The 18,360-nt window shown below is 54.3% G+C and overlaps 7 protein-coding genes across 7 annotated transcripts; 3 read left to right on the top strand and 4 right to left on the bottom strand.

Moving 5' to 3' along the window:
- Positions 1-947: 947 nt before the first annotated feature.
- Positions 948-3,423, bottom strand: DL89DRAFT_266697 (uncharacterized protein). Its single transcript, XM_040887187.1, has 7 exons — positions 3,162-3,423; positions 2,540-3,121; positions 2,083-2,517; positions 1,618-2,054; positions 1,279-1,595; positions 1,193-1,247; positions 948-1,158 (listed from the first exon to the last, which is right to left on the bottom strand). Exons 1-7 carry the CDS (start codon positions 3,356-3,358, stop codon positions 956-958), a joined length of 2,226 nt encoding a protein of 741 aa, XP_040744068.1. The 5' UTR covers positions 3,359-3,423; the 3' UTR covers positions 948-955.
- A 1,814-nt stretch (positions 3,424-5,237) lies between these two features.
- Positions 5,238-7,864, bottom strand: DL89DRAFT_292161 (uncharacterized protein; the record flags this gene model as incomplete). Its single annotated transcript, XM_040890265.1, has 4 exons — positions 5,238-5,460; positions 5,634-5,787; positions 5,914-6,005; positions 7,470-7,864. 4 exons carry the CDS (start codon positions 7,862-7,864, stop codon positions 5,238-5,240), a joined length of 864 nt encoding a protein of 287 aa, XP_040744067.1.
- Positions 7,865-9,426: 1,562 nt separating this feature from the next.
- On the bottom strand, positions 9,427-11,395 carry DL89DRAFT_256701 (uncharacterized protein; the record flags this gene model as incomplete). Its single annotated transcript, XM_040885465.1, has 3 exons — positions 9,427-10,842; positions 10,871-11,133; positions 11,272-11,395. 3 exons carry the CDS (start codon positions 11,393-11,395, stop codon positions 9,427-9,429), a joined length of 1,803 nt encoding a protein of 600 aa, XP_040744066.1.
- A 1,059-nt stretch (positions 11,396-12,454) lies between these two features.
- DL89DRAFT_266694 (uncharacterized protein) lies at positions 12,455-13,397 on the top strand. The gene is made up of 4 exons (XM_040887186.1): positions 12,455-12,649; positions 12,699-12,863; positions 12,943-13,177; positions 13,200-13,397. The coding sequence occupies exons 1-4, from the start codon at positions 12,538-12,540 to the stop codon at positions 13,381-13,383; spliced, it is 696 nt and encodes a 231-aa protein (XP_040744065.1). The 5' UTR covers positions 12,455-12,537; the 3' UTR covers positions 13,384-13,397.
- A 483-nt stretch (positions 13,398-13,880) lies between these two features.
- DL89DRAFT_266693 (WD40 repeat-like protein) lies at positions 13,881-14,981 on the top strand. The gene is made up of 3 exons (XM_040887185.1): positions 13,881-14,133; positions 14,162-14,541; positions 14,660-14,981. The coding sequence occupies exons 1-3, from the start codon at positions 13,911-13,913 to the stop codon at positions 14,921-14,923; spliced, it is 867 nt and encodes a 288-aa protein (XP_040744064.1). The 5' UTR covers positions 13,881-13,910; the 3' UTR covers positions 14,924-14,981.
- A 272-nt stretch (positions 14,982-15,253) lies between these two features.
- On the top strand, positions 15,254-16,933 carry DL89DRAFT_134724 (uncharacterized protein). The gene has a single exon (XM_040883354.1). It carries the CDS (start codon positions 15,555-15,557, stop codon positions 16,701-16,703), a length of 1,149 nt encoding a protein of 382 aa, XP_040744063.1. The 5' UTR covers positions 15,254-15,554; the 3' UTR covers positions 16,704-16,933.
- Positions 16,934-17,123: 190 nt separating this feature from the next.
- Positions 17,124-18,240, bottom strand: DL89DRAFT_266692 (ribosomal protein L18e). Its single transcript, XM_040887184.1, has 2 exons — positions 17,781-18,240; positions 17,124-17,750 (listed from the first exon to the last, which is right to left on the bottom strand). Exons 1-2 carry the CDS (start codon positions 17,805-17,807, stop codon positions 17,193-17,195), a joined length of 585 nt encoding a protein of 194 aa, XP_040744062.1. The 5' UTR covers positions 17,808-18,240; the 3' UTR covers positions 17,124-17,192.
- Positions 18,241-18,360: the final 120 nt, after the last annotated feature.

The following is an 18,360-nucleotide window of genomic DNA, read 5'->3' as shown; positions in this document are numbered from 1 at the left end:
CAAAGGCATTAATCAGTAACTGCAATGAATTAAACCACTGGTTGCCCTGAGCTGTGCGTTCGTCGACCAGTCTGTTGCGGCCTTCAGCGCGTGGAATTCCCTTCACCCAGATCTCTGTAGATGTCTATCCAGCTGCCCACCTGCAGTTTCCTAAAAGAACCGGCACGCCCAATAGGAGCTAGAGCATCTCCTCCTTGTCTGGTTCTAGGATCGTGCTAGTCTACCAGTTTGCGCTCTCCTGTTTGTTCAACACGGGCAATATTAGCCAAGGTGTGATTATTTTTGTCCACTGCTGCATCTCAGCTGAGCATTGTCGGCTAGTTCCTTCGTTTTCATGCGCTCGCCAGTAGCAAAAGGCACGCGTTCGGCTAGTACCAGCCTGCTCATGCCAAGTTTTATTTTTCTGAACACACCATTGGGAGCAGAGGAGCGGAACGAAAATCCGGAGACAGCGGACAGCCAAGTCGTGCTCCAGCGCTGACGCTATTGTCCACGGCTGTTGCTTATCCATGCAGAGAGAAGAGCAATTACAAAGAGGGGGGCGACGCATAACTGTCACAGCAAGAGCGCAGTGGTGATGATGGTGGTTTGGGTGCACGCTATCTCCTTTGTGTTTCCCAAAAGGAATGCTGCTGCAGTGGCAGCGCTGTCAATCAGAACAAGCTCAGTGGCGACCACATGTAAAGGGGCCGTTACCAGCTTACTTGGGGGGGGGAACAGGAGCAAGTTCGTCGCTCCTGCTTTAGTGTTCGGGAATATTTGCCCCATATAGCAGCTGATATCTGGTATCTATGTAGTGGAATCAGCCCTGGCCTCTCCTGTCTGTACCCGGTGAGGTCGCATGTGCTATGATCCAGAACAAGAGGTGGTGTGCACAGAATCATGAGGACCCATGCCAGAAAGAACCATGGGGAGATGTCAAAGTAAAACATGCCACACTCTAGCGCCCATGGTTTCAGCAGCCATTTATTTCCATTGTGCTTTGAAATGCCTCTCTGAGCTTCGCAGTGATCTGCTGCATAGTTGTTGAAACCCAGCCGTCCGACTCGTTCATCGACCGCATGATGCTGCACACCCGCTCCATCGTCGCCGACATTTCGTCCATGTTCTTTTTAAGTTTGCTCTGGATGTCGTCACCGGTCGTCAAAAGCACCGACCCTATCCAGCAGATGCCGCTGCGAGGCTTGGCTACTGGCCTGGATCATATGCAGTATCTGCTGCTCTCTCTCAGTATGTACTTGGTGCAGCTTGGTTAATGATGCCTTGCCGCTTGCACACGCGGATTAGCTTCCGCAGCACTGACTTGTTGCTGGCGACAGGCGACGCACGGATGTTCTCGATCAGCCAGGTCAGCTGCTGCGTGACGGACTCAAATGAGCTGGAATCGGACTCGGTCGCAGTACTGCTGCCGTTGCTGCTGGCTGGAGTATCGGCATAGCCTCTCTGTGATACGCCAGTTTCAGCAAACACCTTTGCGATATCGCCAACCCCTTGGCACTCTGCGGGCTGCGTGCTTTGGGCTGCATCGTCTGGGACTACCGTTGATGAACGCTGCCGCTTGTTCACTGAGCTGTGACCCGAAGTAGAGTCGCTACCTGACCGGACACGCTTAGCCACCTGGCTGCGGCTGGCCAACATCGACGCTTGGCGCTGAATATGCGTTGTCGGGGACAACAAAGCCGAGCTCGTGCGCACGCGGCGTTTCCTTGATTAGCGCCTGGAAGTCCTTGCCCCATGAATGCTCCAGCGTGTCTTGGGTGAGCGTAACGAACCTGTAGTCCTGGAACGGCGGGGTCAGCATAATGCTGATCCCACGCACCATGCGATGGTAGAACGGATTGTAACTCAGCAGCGCCATGTCCTGCAACAGCGCAGTGCGCAGGGCTTTAAGCAAATTGCAGAAATTGAGCGCTGCCAAGTGCCGCTCCTTGTCTGCCACATCGCCTGGTGCCTCCCATCCGGGAAAGTCAGCAACTCCATCAGCAAAGGGAAAGATCTGTTCCGTGAGTTCGTCGGGCACTACTAGCTGCTGCCGTGGAATCACAAATGCCTCGCTGGGCCGAAATCCCGAGTTCAGTAGACAGGATTTTTTCCATTAGGCCATTCTGTAGATACCGTTTCGACATGACCAGGTTCTGTAGCGAGGTCACGGTGCTTCGGAAGAGTCTGGACTGGTTGAGCTGATGGTTGACTTCATGAAATGTCTTGGTTGTCATCCGTTTGAATGACTGCTTTCCAGTCTGTATCACCCGCTTGAATTCGTTGTATTCGCTGGCGCAATGCTTTCTCAGGCTGTCGTCGAACCCAGACTTGTCCTGCGAAAACACCGGCTCGTCCATCCACGAGTCGCTGGAAAAGTCTGGCGGTGGCTCTTTGCGCACATGGTACTTGTGGTAGAACAAAATCGCCAGTGCGTTCCACGGACATTGCAAGATGCTGCGGTTCCTGAGTAGTTCTGAGCCGCTATCCGTCAGTGGCCGCCGAGTCCGCGGATTGCCTGATCCCAGCATCTGCTTTCTCGAGCTGCACAGCAATGCACGTTTGTGAGACACTGGAAGCCGACAGCCGCTTCTGCTGCAGACTCAGGGACCCGAGCACCAGCGTCTTGCGCAGCGCATTTGCATCTGTCCACATGCACAGTGACAGATTGTGCCACGCGCGCATCTGGATGCTGCCAAACGATGACCTCCGGAGAAGCAGACAGTTGAGGTATGTGTTGGTTTCCTGAGCGTATGTGCGCCACGACACACCCATGGGACCAGAATCAAAGTCAGCTGTAATGCCGTCGGGGCTGGTTATGTGCTCGTCGACTATCTGGTTGCAGCCAAGATCAATTTCCCGTGGCTTCCGCCGCGCCTGCTCGACGCCCTGGCGCCTCGCGTCTCCACTCATCATTGTCTGTGCCTTCGGTGGCGGCGCGGCACTGCTAGACACACGGTCGTATCTGCCAGAGTCGTCCCCATGCCTGCTTTTAAACTCCTTCTCTATCCGCCCCCAGAGGTGCTCGCGGATCCGCCCATATGCTGCCTCATACATTTTCTTTTTCAAATCGTTATCTGCACCAGGTTCAGGTGTTTGCCAGGTCAAGAATAGCACGTTCAAGCGCCGTCTGAGCTCCCTTCTTAATAATGGCTGCGTCCGAATAGTTTTTGTCCAGCAACATGTCAACAACACGTTCCCCGTACTCTTGCAGACGCGGCAGGTTGCAATACCACTGTGACCGGGGATACCTCTGGCTGCTGCAATAGATAAACCAGTCAATGAGTATTTGCTCCCTGGCTTGACGAGCTTTCGGTGAGATGTTCTTCAGCGTGTTCAGCATGCGAACAGCAAGCTCTGTGACCGTGGCCTCGCTCATGGTTCAGTGCGCGGTTGCGTGGACAGGCGTGAAATGCATAAAATAAAAAATCGATAATCTAAAACAATGCAAAGAGGAAAAATGCTATTGCCGGCGTCCGCAGAATTCTGCAAAAGCATAAAGCACGCAGGCTGGCAAATAGCAGGTGGCTTGGCCGCTGCAGTCGCTAATTTTGATCACGGGCGGCTGATCAGGCTTCTCCAGCTTCGCAATGCTTCGATGAGTACATCGTGATGTGCGTTCAGTCTCATCTGCGATACATAGGATGTGTGGGGATATCAATTAAATATTTACAACAATAAGGTTACTTTTACAGGGTATGGAAAAATATTGCGCATGTGCTAAGGCCGCTAAAAACAGGGCGGTGCTGAGTGGCCTGATGTGTTTTTTTAGCTCAGAGATTGACCAGGCGCGGCATATCGAAGCGCACCTCGCGCGGCCACGCGTTCTGGGCAAATGGGACATGGCCGAGGACCGACTTGATCTCAACGGCCTTCGCAGTCATCATCGACTTCATCGCCATCCTCCTGCTCGATTGTGCGGGGGCTGGCGGGTTCGCCGTTCATATCTATGCTGGAGCGCGGGGAGACCGAGGACCCGCGCGATCCGATGCGCGACACCCGTGACCGCTGAGCGGCCAGACCAGACGATAGGATGAAGTCTGGGATATCGCTGTACTGGTTCGACATTGCTGACAAAAGATTAAAATAAAAATAGCAGATAAAGATGGTGTTCTGAGAAGGGATGAAGGTTCCTGGAAAAAGGCAAGGGGAATTTGTGGTTGGTATTTATGATGTTCAAAGAATGAAGAGAGCGAGGGGGACTGTCAGTCGACCCGCCTATTTATAATCATAAAGATATCAGCGCGCTGCGGAAAAAGGGTGGGGATGCACAGATTTCTGGCTGACAAAAAGCCTGGCCAAGACCTTCGCTGTAAGAGGAGTGGATGCTGAAAACCGCGCCCCTCCCCAATAAATCAGCAGCCGCCCTGGCATGCATGCTGCGTGAGATCGCAGCAATCAGGAGGGCGATAATGGACCGCAGTTTATTGCCGCCAATTCGGCAGTTGTATTCGCCGGGTGTTTTCACATTTTCCGGCGGACTACGGCGTTCTGCCCTTTCTCGGACCAGCCTAATTTCCTGTGCCGGAGGTCCTCGTGGAACTTACTGCTCTGGAACTGCCAAGCTGGAGTCCTTTTGAATTGCTTGATGAATGATATGGCTTGCGAATCTTCCAGTCCCGATCCAAACACGCACACTGGGACCGGTGTCACCAAGCTCTTGGCCTATCTTGGCGCCGATGCTGGCCCAGCAACAGTGTTCAGTTTTTGTTTTGTATTCCGCAACAAAAGCCCAGTCGTCTCCCCCATTCTCGGTCCCGCTGAGCTGGGAAACCCAGCACAATGCCCAGGACAACTGGACTATTTCTTGTCAGCAGCTGCCATGCGTTTGACACATGGGTGCCAACCTCCACATGTCCTCGCATTGACACCACCACTTTGCGGTGGCCGCGCCTTCGCATATGAACCAGTGCAGACATATCCAGCTTGCTCTATTTTTGGCCATGCCTTGTATTTGCCCACACGCTTTTCACTTTTATTAGGCTACTAATTGCTGGCAGCTGCATGTGCTGGAACTTTTCATGCCTGATAGTGCCCCAGGACGTTGGGGGAGGGAGCGGAGCGAGAACTATCAGCCACCCGGACCACTGCTTCCCCTTCTCTTCCCTTCCACCTGCCTATTTCGGCTGCCAAGAGATTGGCTTTTCCAGACCGCCACACGGCTAGAAGATTGCCGTAGCCAGCAGAAAAATTTGTTATCAGCGAGATTCAGCTAATAACTTGTAATCAAAATGTAACGAACAGAAATTAATAACAAATTAGCGAGACGGCTGGACAACGAATCCGTGCTTGCCGACGCAAACAACCGAAACCGCGTATGCGTTCTCGTTTTTGCGCACGACCGAGAGCTGACGCGGCACACACATCCAGATTTTGGCAGCGCGCTGGATCTTCACAATTCTGGCATCGTCTTCGTCGCTGTCATCCGATCCGACGACAGTAGCCTCGCCGTCTGTACTACTGCGCCGCGACACCGAAGCTCTTGATAGTAGCAGGCTCGCTAATTTTGTCTCCTGGCATCCGATTCTTTTGTCCGGTACCTAGCCGGCCCCTCCACGGGGAGACTCTGGGGGGCTCGGGAATAGTTTTTCCGTCCATTGGCTACTGCCTGTGTCGGCTGAACGTTGGCGGTCTTTCGGATGTGTGGGCGGGACTCTCTGTGCCGCCGCTGGTGCTCGGCACGTGCTTCGGGCAGCCGCTTATGCGAGGGGACTGCGGTTGTCCGCTGCGGATATATCGATGGGCACACGGAAGGATTTGGGTGCTGTGCAGGCAGGAAGTTGAACCCGGTGCTCTGCGTTGATCGGCCTTGTGAGGTTTCCAGCCGGTTATGTCGCCGGGAGAGTTTCTCTTTGTGTAGTGGTTCGCTCGGTAGTCTGACTATTGATGACGTGGGGGACTTTGGGTAAGGATTGTACATTGTTTTGTGATTACTGCTGGTGTTGCTGTTGCTGTTGGTGTTGCTGTTGCTGTTGGTGTTGCTGTTGGTGTTGGTGTTGCTGTTGCTGTTGGTGTTGCTGTTGCTGCTGCGAAAGAATGACAGCCGATAGAATCCAAACAAAGTTCACTATGTAGCTAGTGTTTTGAAGAGTTGCAAAGAATGGCTCAGCTGGTTTCGTTAAGATCGGAAGGAGGATGAGGGTGGAGGCTGTTGGCCACGAAAGTGGCTTTTTAAGACAGCATATCCAGCAGGTCAGACAGATTTGTGAGTACAGAATAAAGACAGCCCATGGCCAAGTCAGGCCCAGGAATATTGGATCGCCAGACAGCAGCTGACGACGGCCTTTCTCTTTTCTTTTGATTAAAACAACTGCAAACAGCCTGAGGGGCAGATGACTGCCAGTTAATATACCTGACTGCGTCACCTGAAGTCCCGGTACCAGGCTCCCTGCAAGTCTCAGCTCTGGAATGAAAGAGCAGACCGAACCACCGTGACCTCCGAGTGAATTGCCTCTATATGAAACAAAACAGGTTAATAAAGATCACACGGGCAGGCAATAATTATTGCATCCCTTATACACATCTGCAAAGTCTGCCTGTGGTTTCCGTTTGTTATTCATGAATCTATTGCTGGTGCTAAAGCGGGCCATTGGAAGTATTTCCTCCGTTGACCAGGGATCCTTTGTGAACCTGTTTTAGGTGCTGCAGTTGGAATACATATTGGACCAGGTATCCTGCACCATGTATCCCTACATTTGGCCGGGTGGGTTTATGTCGTGCGTGTTTGGGGAGAAGTGATGTGCGTCCCCCAAAGAGCAAAGGAAAGTAGGGAGGTGGGGACATGCACCGACTATTTCGTATGTGCAAGGTTGATTTGTCTGAATAGGAGTGGTTTGCATGGAGGCCGCCACCATGCTCTCGTCAACTTGGCGGATCGCCCCTCCTTTCTCTTAACTGCTGTTCCAGCTAGGTCTTGACCAAACACTCTGGGCGGCAGCCAAAAAATTGTGTCTTGGCCATCATGCTCCACCTGAGAGACTATTTCCCGCAGAACAGCCAGTCCGGTGGGAGAGGCATTGGGAATGGTATTTTCTTCGCCTTCTTTTCAGATGAGCGCAACCCCATCCCCACTACTCCGCGCTACCAATATACAGAGACCAGTCTCCAACACGCGTGGTGCCATGAGGTGGGCGGTTGACGTATGCGTTGTACGAGAGTGATATCATTCAGCGTGATTGGAGCGGTTGATGGCCATCAGCCCAAGAGCCAATGTCCGCTGCAGTCTGGCCTGCGGTGGCATCTACTGCTCATGCTATTCTTGGCTGTAGATCAGTAAAAGACACTGCCTGCGGAATTAACCCAGTTGCAGAAAAACATTACCGGTTGAAAAACGGTGAATAGAATGCATTAAACATATTTAGATGACAGTGGTAAATTACAGGAAGGCAAAGGACGCAGAGTGAAGGGATGTATGGCGGTGGATATGCACTCAGATGTTGACAAGCCTGGGCTTGCCTTGCAGCAAGTATCCCTCGGAGCTCAAGGTCAACCGTCTGACTCCATTGTGAATGACCACAACATCGTCGTCCTCCTCTTCCTCAATCGAGGCGTCGGCGAATTTTGTCGAGTACATTTCATGCAGGCTCTTGGCCGAAACCGGTGAGCTCGGCACAGATGCTGAGCCAAACCCGCCAGCGTAGGCGCCAGTGTGCGGGAACGGTGCTGACACGCAGCTATCAGAGATAGCACGCAGACGCCCAGAGGGGGGCGATGGCGAACACCAGAAGCTGTCTGGCGGCACCATGGTGGCGTCGCTCGCATTGGAGTCCCGGTGCCGTCTCTGGTAGAGATTGCGTGGGATGGAGCGCCGCCGGAACTGGGCGTTCAGGCCCTGCCGGGACAGCATGGTGGTTGTGGTGTCTGGGATAGCCTGGAGAGACTCCATTATCAGGAAGGAAAGCTATATAAGAAGGGTACTAATAATTGCTGTATATGAAAGTAAAGGGATGGGCAAGGAGAATTGCGCAGTTTGAAAAAAGACAACAAAAGGAAAAAGAAAAGCGATATACAAGCTCAGAGCCGATTTTGTCTGAGCGCCAGTCCTTGTCCCTTTTAAACACACGCGACGGACATGCACAAAAAGGAGAATTTGCTCCCTTGCGACTAAACCCGCACACGCACAGGCAGGCTCCTCTCCGTGCCTTTTCTTTCGTGCAAACCACAGCAGAGCCTGGCCCAGTTTTCGAGAGAAGACCGCAATAAAGAGCACCGAAAATGGCATGCATGCAAATGCACACTGACCTCTGGTCCTCTGCCCACCGCGCACAAGAGGACGGAATAAAAAGCAGCGGTGGATCATGAGACACGTGGAGGCCGGTTTTCTGTCTGCTCTCGCTAGACTGGTTCGCGTATTCGCTTGGACATTAATGCGCCGAGGTGCTTGATATTGGCAGGTAAGAATGTCCTGTTAGCGTGATATTTTTTGCCGTAGGCTGCGGTTGCACAAGGTGGATATTTATAGGCACTCCGTCCTGACTGAGCATCATGCAGCGCCATCGATTCTCTGAGCCAGCACAAGAGCATATCCACAAGCCGCCAAGCAGAACCACAGCTGTGCGTCGGGGCTGGCAGCACACCACTGTGTTCTATAGGGTGTTCTACTGGGCAGCAGGTACAAAACGGGTCAGTCTCGTGTCTGGGCAAACAAGAAACGATTCAGGGTTATTATCCGTAGTGTCCGGGAGCCATGCCCATGATTCGATCCTTTACTCCACGGCTAAAGCGTGGCCGGGCCACACCTGCTTACAAACGCGGAGCCTGGGACCGGGGAATAAGCTTCGCGCACTCCGGGCTTGCCAGGCAGATCCCAATCCAATGAGGGTCCGTGTGTATTTCGCATAAATTGCCTATTTGTTGGACCAACCTCAGCTCATCACGCCCAGTCTTTGGGTGCGGAGTACACAAAGCGTCGCACAGCTGGCAAGGCTCCTCACCATGCGCCCACCGCAGGGTGGCCGCATGGGCTAATGCGGTAGTGTCCCGCTGCTAGGGCTCTGGTGGGGATGGTGGAGCGGATATAGTCCTCCAGGCAAGGGCTGTGCTCTGTACTGTCCAAAGGTGCGAACCAAAGGTGCCCAGCAGCAACCGGCTTGGACCGATACTGGGAGTGGGGCACATGCTCTTGGTTTCTACACATCTGCCGTTCCTATGCATGGAACCGGTATGTCGTTTGGGAGAAGTGGCATTCTTGTATTTGCTCGAACAATGCGCAGATTGGCAGCGACAGCAGTACGTGATGCAGCATGCGCCGATCCGCTATACAAACAAAATAAAGGGAAGCCTGTCTGGCGGACCGCCTGCCTTCGAGCTAGTTGCACCACCAGGGACGACAGCGCATGGCTTCATGCACGCCGTGCGCCCGTCACTACCTGCCAATCTCTTTTGCATCTTACGAGCAATGCCACATTTAATGCCAACTTTTGCTATGTCTGTTATTCCAATAGGTTACTACTCAGCGACAGGCGACACGGGCTCTGGCAGCGACTGCAGCAACCGGCGGGCCACACCGTCTGTGCCCGCCATTGCAGCCAGGAACACCCGCACATGGGCCTTTTCCTTCTCGGCGGCAACCTTGACACCGTTCCAGGCGCGCACGATCAGCTTGGTCATAGGCTTGGCGAATTCAGACGGGTACGGCGGCTCAAACTGCTGCAACGTGCGCTGGATGAAATACACCACGATACTCTCGTCCATGTACTCGGAGTTGTTGTCAAAGTACCGCAGCACAGGCGCCGAGTAGTCCAGCTGCACCAGCACCGCCATGCGGTTAATCACCGCCTTCTGCAGCTTGATCTGCTTCTCGGCTGGGAAGCCAGGCACCTTCGACTCAAAGCTCTCGCAATATGCAGCAAACACCTGCGGCTTCTGCAGTGGGTGCCGGTATGCAATCTCCTCGAGCAGAAGCAGTGGAACCGGCGCTTCTGAGGTGCGATAGTACAGCTGGTAGAAAGAGAAATCGCTGTAGCTAATGACACCGCGCACCCACAGGAGCACGATCCGTGCCAGAATAGGTACCGAAATCCACTCGAGCACCTTGCGCACTACTTTGTTTAGCAGCGTCTGCGGGGGGCTGATCGGCAGTCCAGTACGGATCTCCTTGAGCTGGTCCACGAGCTGACTGATGGTGGTACCGTCTTCCTCGTCCGCACGGGTGCCGTCGCCAGTGCACAGCGTGCCGTATGCGATGAGCCAGATGTATTTATCCATCAGATCGGTGCGCTCATTGAACTGCGTGCTGTGCCACAAATGGCCAAACACCTGCTCAATGATGGGTAGCATCACGCGGTCGTTGCGGAGTATATGCACTGGTGGTATCGATGCTGCATCCCCGGCCCTGTTGGTATGTGCCGCGTGGAACTGCTTGTACAACGAGACTACGTCACCAGGCGCTGCATGTCCGCTCTGGATGATCGATGCCACTGCGTTTGCCACCGAGTCGTTGCCGCCCACCACAAACCCTCGAGCAGCAGGCGGATATTGATCACCAGCTGCGGTCCTGCCGTATGATTCCAGCATCTCGGCCTCCAGCTCATCCTCGATGCGAGCCAGTGCTGCGGCACCAACACCAGCCCGCCGCCGTACATTCCGCAGCACGTACTGCGCAACCACATATGTCTGCTCGCGCCGACACACCAGTTTGACCAGTTCACGTAGGCGTTCCTTGATTATGTCGTCATCTGCGGGTGCCACCTTCTCGAAGCATTCAGCCAGCAGCGAGTAAAACACGTGGGTGTGAAGCGATGCGGAGTTGAGCGATGTCATCTCTGCCTGATAGCCCTGGTCGGCAATATACTGTATCGACGCACTGAGCATCGTGCTCTTTGGGTATCGCTCGCTGAGCCGGTAGATTGTCTTTCGCCAGAACTGGTGCGGAAGCATCGAACCAATGTACTCGGGCAGCTGGATGCGACGACTCGAATTCCCGATCTGCCGACTGATAGTCAAAGCTCTCGACGATCTTGCTGTTCAGCGTCTCGAGAATTGCCGTCTTTTCATCGGCGCCATATGTCCCGAGAATATCGTGCGCGACCATGTTCGCCATAGCTGCCAGCCCCTCGTAGCTCGACATTAGCAGGTGCATGATGTTGAACGGCGCGCCACCCGCCTCAAGGTACTGATTTACAAATGCCACTGTCGTCGGCTCCATGATAGCATCTACAGATTAAAGTGGGAAAGATGTTAGCAATTCAGATACAGGGATGCCCAAGAAAATACACAAGCGCACCGCTATGTGCTAATGCAGCATGCACAACCACCTCACCGCTAATCATCTGGATTTCTCGGGAAAATTACCTTGTTGTGAAAACTCATTTTTAGACTCCTCCTGAGCTAACTGCTTTCGCTCAGTCTCTGTCAGAACAGTGTTCATTGCTCTGGAAATACTGGCATCGACATCCATGGATGACATGGATGACATGAAGATCCTGGGTGGTGGGTGTTGAAAGGGCGATGTCCCGACTGCGTTTCTCGTTAGCGAAATGCTTCTCGAGAAGAGTAGGCGAAAGTCCAAGGCAATACCGCACTGGGACTACCTTTGTGCAGAGGGTGTTGTGGTGTTTATTATACAGAACTAGTATGACGTAGGGACCAGGCTAGATCAGCAATGCCACTACTTCAACCGTGCAGGCCTTTTGTTTCCGACGGAGTTGTTCTTGAAGGTTCAAATTGCGTGTTGTTTCTCTTTGCCTTTTGCCAAGTAAAAAGAAAAACAAGGGGAAGAAGCAGCACGACCCTTGAAAACAAAACTAAATAAACAACACGCGATGCAGTGTGGCGACGGTACGTGGACAACTGGTGGCAATGGGAAAAAAGTGAAAAATTCAGGCAAATGCGAAGTAATTGAGGAGGAGGGATGGATATCGCGACGCTGTGGTTGCAAAGTCCGAAGCGACAGAGTTTTCTTAATACGAGCTAAAGTGTCGGTTCGTTCTGAGCCGAGTCGATGACACAATGTGTTTTCTGAACCACCTCCTCCCGTGACTTGTTCGTTCACAGCCGTGCCTGGCAGTGGCTTGCGAATGATGGCAGGCCGCCAAGTAGCTTGCCTACTTCCAAGTAGTGGTGCTCCGGTGTCAGCTGCGGTTTGAAGGCCAGGTCTGGGCTGCGTATACATGCTGCGGCGCAGGTAAGAGGCTACACATGTACCCCATCACTACAGCCGTCTTTTACAGAAAAGCAAGGGCAGCTGTCAGCACGCTGACCAGGAATTTACCGGTGGGATTTCGCCGTAGTCTGCAGCTGCAGATTGTTGTTTGCCGCTGGCGGGTCATGTGTTGCGCAGTTCCCTCCCGACACAATCATCCAGTATGACCATTCGCTGCTTGTGCTGCTCTTTCGCACACATTTGTGAGGATGCATTGATTTGCACCGGCTGTGCCAAATGCAAAACATTAGCTGCTTTGGCCACGCAAGGATGAGGGGGCATGGAACACTGTATAAAGCCTTGTTAATGAGTGCCAAACTCGACTATCACTCTCCGCCTTTCTTTACCACTATCCCCTTCCCTCACTTACTAGTCAACCTCATTAGCATATAGCACTAGCACTAGCACTACCAACCATGGTCCTCACTCCGCTGTATCAAGCGTACAAGTCACTTATCTGGGCCGACCAGGCACTCTGGGGCGCGACCAGTGCGCCCGATGCATTCGGCCACCTCCTGGCCCTGTCTAGTGGAATCGCCTACGCGCCTGCGTCTCACCGCCCAGGCCTTTGTTCCAGCACTCAAGCAGACGTTGGATATTTCCAAGCTGCCTGCCACGCCCGAGCGCACTACCCTGGAACGCGCTTGGAACCAGGCCGTAAAGGACCACACTTACGCTGTCGGTCTCGCCAACCTGTGCGGTACATACTATTTTTTGCGCCGCCTTACGCCCTTCAATCTCGGTGGCCAGGACCTGGGAAAGCTGATTTCTGCGCTGCAGTTTGACGACATTGGCCAATGATGACACGGTGGATGGCCTAGACGCGTGTCTCGGGCAGCTTGAGCCAGTGTACCCTGGTATCCAGCTGTTTGTCAACTTTGCCAGATTCGAGACCAACATCATGCAGGAATGCGGACTTGGCCTAGAGCCATTTGATACGCTGCGCAGAGCACTGCCCCAGGACGGCGAGCTGTATTTCAACACCCTTCAGTGCATAGTCGGGTGCCTGCAGAAGAATGCGGGCATCACGCAGATGCTGAGTGAAACTCGCAAGCTGTACGCAGACTCGCTGATAGAGTTTTGGTCCTGCTGCCAGCAGTCTTGTTTGGGAAATCAACGATGCTGCGGCGGCAGCGTACGCGCAGCAGTTTGATGACGACGAGTTTGCTGATGATGAGTTTGGCGCAGTTGATGATGATAGCGCCAGGAGCATTGCCGAGTCGTTCCACACGGCCGAAATGCCTGTTGGTGTTGTCCAGTAGACACTGCAGCCGCTGATGATGGGGCTGGCACATTCCCTCTTTCCTCGCTCTCTCGCGCTCTCGCTCGCTCGCAAAGCCCGAAGCAGAAAACACAAGCAAAACCCCTGAAAAAAAATCATAAACCATCTTGTACTAAAAGCCCTTTGTAAAAAAACACCATATAGTAGTTTCGTGCTAGACCTCATCAATAAACACATACTCCATCACCTCAAGACAAAAGGTGGCAATGGCTGATCGCCAAGTTAATCAATCACGCAGGCCTGTGTGCAGACTTTGAAAAAGCAAATTTTGGACCACGTATTGTCCCACTCAGCCCTTCGCCTTTGCCCTACTCACTGCCAAAAACTGTAATTTTTTATTCCGAGCAATTCGCTTGTTCAATTCGGTAGCTGCTCTTTTATTAATTGTGCCACAGCTGAGGCTCTAGACAACTCTACTGGAAACAGGAGGTGACGCGTAAGCAAAAAGCTCATTTGGCATTTAAGGAACCCAAAAATCTAGCCAACGGAGAGTAAATCATTGGAATGATGTTCAGACAACCCCCGAAGGATGCGGAAATCAGCCAGCCGCCGACAGACACGGTCAGCGAGATAGCGTTCAGCCCGAACTCATATCTGCTTGCTGGGTCGTCGTGGGACAACCAGGTGCGCGTATGGGACATCCAGAACAACGGGACGTCAACAGGCAAAGCAGCGTACTCGCACGAGGCACCGGCGCTGTGCTGTGCATGGAGCCGCGATCGGAACAAAGGTCGCATCTGGTGGCGCTGACAAGGCAGGGCGCATGCTAGACGTGGCGACGGGACAGGCGGTGCAAATTGCGCAGCACGACGACACGATCCGGTGCATCCGGTTTGTGGAGGGAGACAACGCATCACCGATTGTGGCGACAGGTAGCTGGGATAAGACAGTCAAGTACTGGGACCTGCGGCAGCCGAGCCCGCTGGGCGTGGTGACGCTGAACGAGCGTATCTATGCCATGGACTCGCTGCATCCACTGATGGTTGTGGGCACAGCGGACCGCAAGGTGCACGTGTTTGACCTGAACAACCCGACGCAACCGTTCAAAACCCTGGACTCGCCACTCAAGTGGCAGACGCGCAGCCTGTCGTGCTTTGTAAAGAAGGACGGGTTCGCTGTAGGCTCGATTGAGGGGCGTGTAGGCGTGCAGTACATTGACGACAAGCTCAAGGACAAGAACTTCTCGTTCAAATGCCATCGGACGACCGATGACCCGATGGCCACCTGGCGTGCACGCTGTGAACTCCATGTCGCAGCACCCCGTGACCGGTACCTTCTGCACGGCTGGCTCCGACGGGTCGATCGTGTTCTGGGACAAGGATGCCAGGCAAAAGCTCAAGTCGTTCACCAACCTGGGCGGGCCGGTGCTGTCGACGACTATCAGTGGCGACGGCAAAATCCTGGCCTACGCCACCGGGTACGACTGGTCCAAGGGCTTCCAGCACAACGACGGCACCACCAAGAGCACAATTTTCCTGCACTCCATTGCCGAGGAGGACGTCAAGCCGCGGACCAAGTAATTGGTTTTTACATAGGATCTTTGAATTAGGATTGCCATCCAATATTACTGTTGTGGACATGTTTGGGAGTTGCTGGGCCAAACGTTGCCGAAAAATTGCGCAAAAGTATGGCGAGCCGCATACTCCACGTAATATAGCAACGTTTGCAACCCTGCAGAAGAAAATGGACCCTCCAAGAATCTCTCGCCCACACGGTCTCCAGCTGGCTCCTATCTCCTTCCCCTCCCATTCTCTATTTTCACTCTGGGATATCAGCCTGTGCCCACATTTCAACATCTCTTCTCACTGCATCATCAGCATTTGCATTGCGCACCCTCACTCACGACGACATCACCCGGAGCTCTATACTTCCGCAACGCTTTGGTTTCGCACATCTCTCCTGGAATAAATAGGTCCTCCATCTCAAACCCTCTGAATATGGACGAGCAGCCAGACATGCCTACCCTCACGTCCCCTGATCTCTTTGCCTTCCCCTCTCCTCCAAGGCGGTTCCCCGAATCCGTGTCTCGTCCTGCAGCTGCTGTTCGGCCCACCTCACCACCAGTACGCTTGCGTAGCAGCCAGTACAAGCGAATCAGCAAGTCGACAACCTCCTCTCCCGGCCCTGCTTTTCAGCAACGCAAACGAGCCTATGCCTGCAATGCGCCCCACACACACCAAGAATGCAATGTCGCAGCAAATGCACCCCGGGAACATTCCTGGTCTGCTCAGCTGCGTGCTGGCGCTCGACGAGTTGCCGCTCGCGTACTACCACCAGCAGAGGTCATTTGAGTCATCGACATCGTCGCCAGGATCCTCAGAGGCTGACAACTCTGCTGGAACCAGTACTGTCATATCGGACGGGTCGGCTGAGCTTCTGAAAGCGCCCGGTTGGGCCAACGTCGTGCGCGGACTGCCTGGCAGCAAGGCCGCATACCGTGGCTCCATGCACATCCCGTTTTCGACCGCATCAACCGGCGCTGCCTTGCCAGCACCCCTGCAGGAGCACGCCAAGCGGGCGTCCCGCTACTTGTATGATGTTCCTAATATACAACAGCCGCGGCGGATCAGCCGCGCCTCTCGCTCGCTGCTCGACCAGCACAAGATCTACGACATCTACGAGGAATCGCTGTGGCACTCTGCCAACATCGCAAGGCCCATGACTGCCACTGCGCACCCGGGGTTCCCGAACGCCGACGATGTCGAGAGGCAGCGTAAGGCACACCCGGCATCACCGTGGAATCTGATAAGAAGCCTAAAGTTCCAGAACACTGAGCGCAAGCCAAAGTCAGGGTGGGAGGATAGCTGCAGCTTGTTCTCGCAGCACACGACCAGCGACCACGCAAATGAGAAGTCGTCGACGCGTCTGCATGAGCTGGTGAGACGCGCTGGGCTTGGCATCCTGCGCCGCTCTGTCAGCTTCTGCAAGACAATCTCGGGGTCCCGCCTCCATGCTGGCGATCACCCAGCGATTGCTGCTGGCGAGTCGCCGGTGCCCCCGCGTACTGCCCGGAAGCACTCTGGTCTGCTGGCCAACCACGCTGCACACAGCCAAGGCCAAGATCCGCGGCGCTCTCAGCAAAAGGCACATGCGGATCCCCGAGAATCCCGATTCACCGGTCCCGGACGCCCAGCCCGGAGCTATTGGTGGCCTCGGAGCTGTTCGAGACCCTTGGCGACGATATTGACAGCGAGTCAGGCGAGTCAGCTGCTGGACTCGCCGGTCATGGCGGCTCCCACCAACTCTGGCGCCAGCAGCAGCAACAGCAGCAGCAACACCGTTGGCGATGATCGGCCGTAGCAACAACTCGTCCAGATACTTCCCGCCAAAGCGGCCATCATTCTTGGGTCTGCGCCGTATGAACCAGCACCACGCTGGCGAGATGATCGAAGAGGAGGGCGTGGTATCGGACCAGGTGAAGGCATCCACGCAGGTGCCGGCTGCAATGCCGCCCGTGCTGTCGCGTGTCAGCGCCTTGCGCAAGGCTACCAGCATCTCAAAGCAGGGCACGCGTCCAGGCCCTGTACAGCCTCGCCATTCATGACTCTGCCCTATGGCAGCATCACCCAGAAGTAGGTGAAATGTTAGTTTTCAAGTCGTTTCAATTCGCTCCATTACCATCCAATATATGCCATCCTAATACTAGCACATTTGATGTAGCCCAACCCAGTCAGCAAACCCATGTATGTTCAGTCCACGGGCGGACATTTGCAGAACACATTAAAATGTTCACTCGTTGTTTTTGCTCGAGAACAAAGAAAAAGTAAAGGAGCGATCCGAGAGAGAAATTTAGACCTTGAAGCCACGGCTGGCACGGCGACCACGAGCGCGCTCGAACTTGCGGCCCTTGGAGCGGACGTACGGCTTGGTGTTGGAGTCAGGGACACCAGGGGCACGGCCGAAGTGCTTGACGGCCTCACGGGCGTTGCGCTCGCCGCGGAGCAGCAGGCAGTTGGAGCCAGTCGGGGCGCGCAGAGCAAGCTGGTCGAGGGTAAGGATCTCACCGCCGGCGTTCAGGATGCGGGCACGGGCAGTCTTGGTGACGTGCAGGGCAGCGACCGACATCTTGGGGACAACCTCCAGGCGGACATCGTCGGTGATGGTGCCGACAACGACAACGGTCTGGGCAGCCGAGTTCTTCGACAGCGACACCAGGCGCGACAGCGACATGGGCGGGCGGTTGATGCGCGACATATACAGGCGCTTCAGGACGACCTTGTTGAAGTTCGAGTCAGTGCGGCGAGCCAGGTAGCGGTACAGCTTCACCAGCAGCAGCAGGTAGACGTTGTCGCTCACGGGAGCGGAACGGTTCTTGTTCCGCTGGTGCTTCTTGGCGATGTCGATACCCTAAAAGGACGGCAGTGGTCGTTCAGACACATCAGAGTTAGTTGTGGTGCGTTCCATCATAAAGCGGGCTCTGTTTCCATCTCTCCCGCTCAAAGGCAGGCTAGGCTTTCTGTGTTGCTGCTCGTGAGGCAAAGGCTGGGTTGTGCAGGGCGAGATTCTGCGTCGTTCCGCGAAATGCCCCTCTGAAACAAAGCGCCCAGTTTCTGGCCGTAGGTGGTCAGAACGTGGGGGTGTTTGCAGCTGGGAACGAGTGAGTGAAATGGCAGCGCGCTCCCAATTGGCGCCCACTGGTCCCGAACTCTAGCACGAAATTCAGCTCTCTGTCAATTTCACCCGATGGGCTCTGCAGAAATTATTTCTGCGCTCTGTCCTCTGCCAGATCGCCCGTATCCATCGGTCCGCTAAAACGCATGCCATCTCAGCCCGCAGACACAGCCTTCATGCCTCAGAACGCCAACGCGCCGCATCCATCGATATTTTACCATTTTGAATCCGATAAACTAAAGTTGGGATTTTTTGGAAAGAAAGTTTCGTCAAGCGCTCTACGCTGGGCGTGTGGAAAAAGCCGAGGTTGAATCCCACAGGACTGCCAGCGTTTTAGATCAGATGA

Source organism: Linderina pennispora, assembly GCF_002104995.1.
Source record: "Linderina pennispora strain ATCC 12442 chromosome Unknown DL89scaffold_5, whole genome shotgun sequence".
NCBI lineage: Eukaryota > Fungi > Kickxellomycota > Kickxellomycetes > Kickxellales > Kickxellaceae > Linderina > Linderina pennispora.
The sequence above is the reverse complement of the archived record's forward strand: the minus strand, read 5'-3'. Positions and strand labels throughout refer to the sequence as shown.